Below are 7,647 nucleotides of genomic sequence, written 5' to 3' on the forward strand. Positions count from 1 at the left end.
GTGTACTGTGTGCGTTCTTAGGGTGTGTGATGTATGTACTGTGTGTTACCAGTTCAGCTGACGCCGCCGCCTGAGCTTTTGGTTGACAACACGTCCCAAACTTGGAACATTACTTTGAAAAGTCGGTATGACGAGCATCCGTACCTCGCCAACTTCCTCAAGTATGAGCTCCTGCTTCAAATGTTCCAAAACAGCAAAGTCACAAACAAAGTGAGTTCCAACAACACGCCGTCACAAACATCTGCTACGAAAGCTTGTTTTTCTGTGATAAGATCTAAAAAGAGATGGTTTTCCCCAGATTCTTCCTCTCATGTCACCTGCGAGGTCTGAACTGATCGATGAAGGATCCCAGCTCACAGCAGATGCAGAACATTGCATTAAAGCCAGATTCATGGCTGATGAAAGGTATTACGATGGAGTTTGGAGCAAATGGAGTGAACCGAAGTGCAGGAAACCCAAAGCAGCAGCAGCAGAAGGTAACGTGAGAACAGAAGGCTTCACGACACTTTCTGCCACGGATGCATGTAAACCTGCTCATCTGCAGGCCGCTGCTTTCCAGCAGCACCATGACAGCAAAGTGAAAAAGGATGTTTTTACTACTTTTGGTGATGTCCAAACAAAAGGGCGACAATCCAGGCTTGATTTCTATATATTTATATGCAAAGGCTCCCTTATGCTGTCTGGTGGTGTGTGTGAGACCTTGTTGTCTGAATTGTGTATCAGGATCATCAAGATCAAGATTTGAACTGTGAAGGAAATAACATGAGTCAGAGTCTCAGAGCCTCCAAAGTGACCCCTCCTTTTCTCTTTGAAAGAAAAGTACACATCATTGATGGATATCAGCCAACTGATGGACTTACTGTCATCTCTGTGTATGACTCACTAGTTCTCTTTTACTTCAGAAACCTTCTCAGAACAGGAAAGTGTGTTTGTCATTCTGGCCAAATGCCTGGGCCCAGTGTGTGCCTGTGTTGGAGTCCTGCTGTTGGTGCTCTACAGTCCTGCTGCAAGGTGACTTATCTGCACTGATCGCACGCACCAACAGCAAAATAATGTGGTTTGACCTTTCTGACATGTCACGATTTGCACCACAGGATGAAGATAAAAACTCTGTCTCACACACCATCACCAGCACCGTTCTTTCAGCCGCTGTATCAGCAGCATCACGGCAACCTCCAGGTGAGCTGCTGACACCATCTCCTCCTGTCGCCTGCTTTCCTGTCTTCAGCTTCAGTCACGATACGAACGCTCGTGGCTCCAGGGATGAAGTATGAAAGCCACAAAGATGGTGTCATTTTGTTTGGTTTCATCTCGACTCCTTGCGTAGTGTCTAACACAGCCTTCAAAATCTTCCAAAACGGCATTTCTCGCAGTTTCAGATGCACACTAAGCGCTGCTTTCAGTAGAAGACATGAGAAAGCATCGCTGTGAGAGTTTGCAGTCACTGTTCTGTCTCCAGGGAAATGCTGCTGTACCTCGCTAGCATGTCCATGTTTTTCTTTTTTATATCTTTGAAGACATATCATGAGCAAAATAAGACAGTCTGAAAACTCAGATTCAGACTTTTGGGGCTTCCAGTCCTTGGGGCTTTCTGCTTCAGGATCAGTGAACACTTTGAACACGTGCTGCTGACCTGCTCCAGTACGACAGCCTGCCTTTATAGAGATGATGGACGGATCTCACCGAACATCAGGGACTGTTTGATCTACTTGTTTAATTTGGAGATTCTGAATCAATGACATGATGAGAAATAGTCAAAGTATTTGACATCCATCCATCATCTCTACTCCTTCATCCTCACCAGGGTCATGGGGGGGCGGAGCCTATCCCAGCTGACTCAGGGTGAAGGCAGGTTCACCTGGACAGGTAACCAGTCTATCACAGGGCTACACTTAGAGACAGACAACCAAGCACACTCACATTCACACCTACGGACAATTTACAATCACCAATTAACCTCAGCATGTTTCTGGACTGTGGGAGGAAGCCGGAGAACCCGGAGAGAACCCACGCTGCACGGGGAGAACATGGAGACTCCACGCAGGAAGATCCCGGGTGTCCTCACCGGGACAGCGACCTTCTAGCTGTGAGGTGCTAGCGGTGCTAACCACTGAGACACCTACAGCCCTGTATTTGATATATCAAGCTTAAATTTCAGAGATATTTTTCTCAGATTAGATGTTTAAAGATATTCAGGCCAATCAGAGGTGGTCGAGCCAAAGTTGTTCTGAAAATCTGATGACTTGAGATGGAATGACACAAATATGAAACCTCGACTCACAGAGAGGAGTTTTTAGAAGTTTGATGGAGAACAAGTTGAATAGTTCCCGGGATATTGTTTACAGTGTTTAGATCCATTCACACTGATTCCCAGCAGAGCACTGCACTGTAATGACATGATCAACATTATTCTCTTCACTGGCCTTATTGTTGTGGCTGATGGTGTATATTTATCTACAGCACAGGGGATGTTTGTGTGTAACAGGCTCAGCTGATGTGTCTTCATTCTGCTGAATTTGCAGGAATGGCTTTCGTCTCATGGAGAAGTTGTTGTAACGTACAAAACTGAGGAGATCTCAACAACCAATGTTGTGACTGTTGTGCCAAAATCCATCACCAAGCACCCAGAGGAGAGCCAGATCTCCCACGACCCTCCAGTAACACAGCTGGTCCTCACTCAGTGTCCAACCTCCTACGTCAGCTTACCAGGGATGCATAAGGCCCCTCCTCCTGTAACTATGGTCTGCCCAAAGGACACTTCTTACACTCAGCTCCCTTGTGCCGTCTGGGGCCTCAGCGTTGCAGAAGTAGAAGTTTCCTCCCCTCCTCCTAAAGATTTCTTAGAGCTCAGCTGTGCCGACTCTGGCTGCAGCTGTGAGGACCTCAGCCAAAGCCCCCAGTTCAGTTTACCAGCCAGTCCTGCTGAGGAGCGAGCGCCACCGTGCTACAGCAGCGATTACTGCATTCTCAACAAGACCGCTGAGGGCGTCGTTCCTGTTTTAGTGTCCAAAGAAAACAGTGTCAAAGCTTCGCCTGATTGCCTGCAGAAGGATGAGGGCTAAATGATCCTGTCTATACAACAACAGCTCTATAGAACAGAAAGGGTCCAAAATTTGACTTGATAATCCCAAAAACAACCTCTTCCTGTGTTCTGTTGTGTTCCTGATCGCTCTTCTTATCAAGGAGCTCCAGGTTTGTGCTGGAACTCCACAGCACGTTTCTGATGCCTCTGAATGTGTCTTACTGTTACTCGTTATGAAGCAAACTGCACTAACGACGTATCTTGGAGGCTTTTGCTTTGGCTGACCTGCTAAACTTGACCACTGGTCGTAGTGTGACCTTCACATCAGCTTTCTATGAAACATGTCCTCACGCAGAGCAGAATCATTTCTTTATTCGCCTCGTTTACAAAATGTTTTCATAAATAAAGAGACATAAAATAATCTGTAGTCAAATGAGTTGCTCTGTATGACTGGATGGAGATGCATTTAGATATCTGCTGGATCAGGATCCGTCCTCTGTCCGTTCATCAGCAGACGTTCTGTGGAAACGTTCTGCATGTGGGCTGTGTGAAATACTCATATGTCACAGTGAAAGTTTTACTCTTGATTCCTCCTCTGATGCTGACGAGTCAAGTCTTCCTCTGCAGATCAGATTTAGTTCAGCTGTAGCTTGTTATCACACAGAGCGATCTGTTCCACCTGATGGAAACCCACACATCTCAGTCAGCACGTGTTTCTGAGCAGTTCACAGTCCTCTCTTTCCATATTAGCTACAGGTTTAGTGAGCTCATTCTGGGTCTTGGAAACAGATGGAAATAATGAAAACTTGAATGTCCACAATTTCATTACAACTGGACCAACTCCACATGATCAGATTAAAAACAAGCCCTCTGAAAGAATAAAGTTGGATGCCGGGTAAACTAAGGACCAGCAGACTGGATCAGTGAACAAGAATGTATAATTTAAAGCTTCGTGTTGATAACTGATCATTATGGTCATACTTCTTGTCTGATTGAGTGATTACTGTGGAGACTATGATGAAGCTCATCAAATGCCCGGTGGTGATGGATTCGACCCCTGGTGGCCTTCACAGGACTCAGCATGACAGGAAGGCTGAGTGTCAGAAACCAGAAGGGCCTGAAATGTGTTAGTTAGAGAAAAGCATTGCTTCATTCAGCAGGCTACAGACTGCATGGAGTCAGTTATTCAGTGTCATTGGTGTCATTTCATGATTTGCAGCTTTGCACTGACGCTTGAGAAAGAAATTCACTGTAACCAGCATTCATATGGAGCCATCTGAGGAATCTAACGCCTTAAACAGGACGGTACTGTTCTTTAATTAAGACCCTATAAAGTGCTAGTAGGTGTAGTAAGTACAGCTGTCCTCAAGTCCAGGACGTCTGAGGATAACTGCTACCAAACCATTCTATCGTAAAAAGCAACAGAGCTCACAAAGGCAGGAAGTCAGAGTGAGGCTGATTCAGGTTTTCATCCTGTTTGACAGAATATGTTCTAGTCGGCGGCTCATGTGCTCACAGGAGCACCGTCCTCCACCTTAGAACCCCATCCAGCCACTCATCTGGTCTGCAGGAGGCTTCTCACTGCTCAGGTGGTCATGTGACACCTCTGTGACGTCAGCAGGTGGCGCTGCCGAGCTGTGATTGGCGCCTACGGAAGCCCTCCAGGCTCAGAAAGCAAATTACTGCTGAGGATGAGCGAGCCGCTGCATGGAGGTCAGTTATAAAACTACTCCGACATAAAACTCACACAGACACGTCGCACAGGGCGGTTTAATGGCAGCAGACTGTTAAATGATGTCTTTATATTCTAACTCTAAACGGCTGTTTAATGGCGCCGTCTATGTGCTGGATGTTTAGCCTAGCATTAGCCAGTTAGCCTGTCAGCTAGCCACGCTGTGGGGAGGGTTTGTGTGTCTGTAAATCTGGGTTTAAGGATCTTTTATCGGGTTTTTGGTCCAGAGAGTCTTGTGCTACTGTGTCAGGAAACATTAAATATCTCGTTAAAGGGGCGCCGCTACAGCTCACTCATGTTCTGGGGCTGCAGGCCCCGACGCAGCGGTCGCGGGTTCGAATCCAGCCCGGGGCCATCTGCTGCAGGTCCTTCCTCCATCCTCCTCCACACTTCCCTGTGTCTCTATCGCTGCTGTCCCGTCATATAAAGGCCATTATAATAATATATAAAAAGGTTAAACGTGTCGAAACGGGCGCTGAGCTGCTGGCAGCACTGCAGGAGTCTGAGAACCAGATTTCATCACGATGACTGAACAAAGCAGGACCTGTAGGCGCAGGTGGTTTGGATCAGACTGTTTAATTCTCTTGCGTTAAAAGAAAGAAAATGTCTCCAGCAGCAAGTCCCAGAATCACAAAACAAGAAGTGAAGATAATCGAGCACAAAAAAGAAAAAAGACGTAAAAAGCAGACAGTGGAAGCAGTGAGTTGTCCTCTGTGTGAACGCTCAGCCAGCTCTGCTTCTCTATTGAGAAGACTCAGGACACCACACACAGAGGTTCATGAATCATATGAAGCAAAACTCTAATTAAAACATGTTGTACCCGCTCCTGCTCTGAAGGACATGAATGTTCCCTCAGCGCCACCATCAGACCCGTCACATTCAGCACTAACCAAATACAGTAATCCAGTGACTTGTAGATCAAGTATTAACCATCCAGACCTGACATCAGGCTGAACACAAGCAGAGAAGAGCAGTAACGGTGGAGTGTTGGGCCGAACTGGGCCGGCTGCAGACACAAACCTCCTGAATGTGGACAGATGGATATAAATAGACTCATCGTGCACCACCATAAATATGCTAACGAGGCCAGCAGTGGAGCAGAAAGTGAAAAGTATTTCTCCGTCTCTGTGCAGTGAGTTCTGATCGGGTCGGTCCAGCTCTCCTGCTCCGTCACAGTGTGTGTTTGATGGCCGTGACCGGTTCACGCTTGTTCTGCAGGTTCTGCTGCAGCTCTCTGAACACGTGGTCCCGCTCCTCGGCGTCCAGCAGGATCTGCTGTTAAAGAAGGTTCAGGATCTCCGTTAGATCAGTTCAGCAGTGTAGAACAGGACTGAAGACATCACACAAAGTACGTCAGTGTCAGATTGTCCAAACCCCACCGGCACCACACAGCGCTGACTGCGGCCCTCTGACTCGTTGTGGTTTTGTGCATTTGTGTAGGGTCAGAACTCGAGCTCTAAATGACAGATCAAACTCCATAGTTAGTGCTGTGGGGCCTTCATTAAGGTAATTAGTTAGGTTTGGTCATTATGGGTCTGAGGTCTGTTGTCACATGAGTTTGATTATTCACCATCTTTATAAGACCTCAGCCTGATCATTAATACTCGTTAGGTAGCGTTTCAGCAGAGAGCTGGTAGCCATCACTGTGTGATTCTGTAGACGTCAGGGCGGGTCCGGCTTCCCTCTCCAACACTAAAGCTCTCCAGTGGCGATACACGACGAGTGGAGCGAAGGGATTTGGGGAAAGCATCTAACTGGGATTTTTGACATGTATTGCATTTGGATTTGTGGTATAATTTAAAATCCAGGTTCAGTTCAGTATTCACTGTGTAATAGATTTAAAACACAAGGATTTGATTCAATCAATTAACTGTTTAGCCTCGTTTAGCGACGGGAGTGGAACAGTTTTTTGTTAGAGAAATTAAACTGTTTTTTGATGCCTCATGGTGGGTAAACTATAAAAAGAACATTTTCAGTCTCTTTTAGTTAATTTACTGAGTCATGCAACAGTTAATATAAAGAACAATGGAACTTGTGAGACTGACGGGGATTTAAAGGAGGCAGCATCAGCAGCAGCATCAGCAGCATCAGCAGCATCAGCAGCATCATACCTCTATGAGCTTGTCCCTCCTGTCCAGGCGCTCCCTCAGCATCCTCTCCTCTCGCTCCCGGTCCTCTCTGCTGCTCTGTTCGGCTCGGTCAGCCTCCTTCTTCTCCTTCTCCTTCTGCCTCAGCTCCTGCCGAGTGTCTCGGAGTTGCTCGGTCAGAGAAGACACCGTCTGGCTGTGACTCTTCTGCTGACTCTGGTGAAGAGGTGAACAGTTTAGTTCCTGTTGTCAGGCTGTGTTTCAGTAATTCAGCTGGTGTGTGTCTCCTGGTCAGCAGAGCTGCTATTTGATTTTCTGAGTGGTTTATTTATATGCAGTAGGTTTTCTGGTGTTAATTTCAGTTAAAGAAGCAGCCTAATGTTTGGGAGATGTTAAATTTAAACTAGCAGACACTCCTGTCTGCAGTCAATATGAGGCAACAACCAGCTCCACTGAGGTTCAGACTCTCAGCAGCTGCCTCACAGTTACTGTCTGTCTGAGCACAAGAACATGTTTCTGTCTTCAGTACGTCCTGCTGCATTCCTCCGGGCGTCATCGTTCTATTTATGGGTGTTGCATACTTTACCGCAGCTAATTATTGTTGTTATTGATAAATCAAGTTATCTTTTTGGACTCATCATTTGGTTCCTTCAGCTCCAAGGGCTTCATATCTGATATCTGTCTCCAGATGTCTCGTTTTGTTTGAACAGAAATATACACGTTGAAATTACATGAACAACAAAAAGCACCAGTTTTCTGTAGAGACGTCATCCATCATCTCTACACCTGAATCCTCACCAGGGTCG

The 7,647-nt window shown here is 46.4% G+C and overlaps 2 protein-coding genes across 3 annotated transcripts in view; one reads left to right on the forward strand and one right to left on the reverse strand.

Moving 5' to 3' along the window:
- LOC103356797 (interleukin-21 receptor-like) overlaps positions 1-3,443 on the forward strand; it is a 6,600-nt gene extending 3,157 nt beyond the window's left edge. The window contains exons 5-9 of the mRNA XM_008281091.1: positions 53-210; positions 299-476; positions 903-1,011; positions 1,095-1,179; positions 2,523-3,443. Of these exons, the coding sequence (XP_008279313.1) occupies positions 53-210; positions 299-476; positions 903-1,011; positions 1,095-1,179; positions 2,523-3,062 (1,070 nt within the window). The 3' untranslated portion in view covers positions 3,063-3,443. The remainder of the gene's footprint in view (positions 1-52; positions 211-298; positions 477-902; positions 1,012-1,094; positions 1,180-2,522) is intronic.
- A 1,868-nt stretch (positions 3,444-5,311) lies between these two features.
- LOC103356798 (golgin IMH1) overlaps positions 5,312-7,647 on the reverse strand; it is a 12,432-nt gene continuing 10,096 nt past the window's right edge. For both annotated transcript variants that reach the window (XM_008281093.1, XM_008281092.1), the window contains exons 10-11: positions 6,866-7,057; positions 5,312-6,029 (exon numbers count right to left, since the gene is read on the reverse strand). In XM_008281093.1, coding sequence (XP_008279315.1) covers positions 5,925-6,029; positions 6,866-7,057 — 297 coding nt within the window. In that variant the 3' untranslated portion in view covers positions 5,312-5,924. The remainder of the gene's footprint in view (positions 6,030-6,865; positions 7,058-7,647) is intronic.

This window comes from Stegastes partitus, unplaced genomic scaffold (assembly GCF_000690725.1).
Source record: "Stegastes partitus isolate 25-593 unplaced genomic scaffold, Stegastes_partitus-1.0.2 Scaffold222, whole genome shotgun sequence".
NCBI classification, from domain to species: domain Eukaryota; kingdom Metazoa; phylum Chordata; class Actinopteri; family Pomacentridae; genus Stegastes; species Stegastes partitus.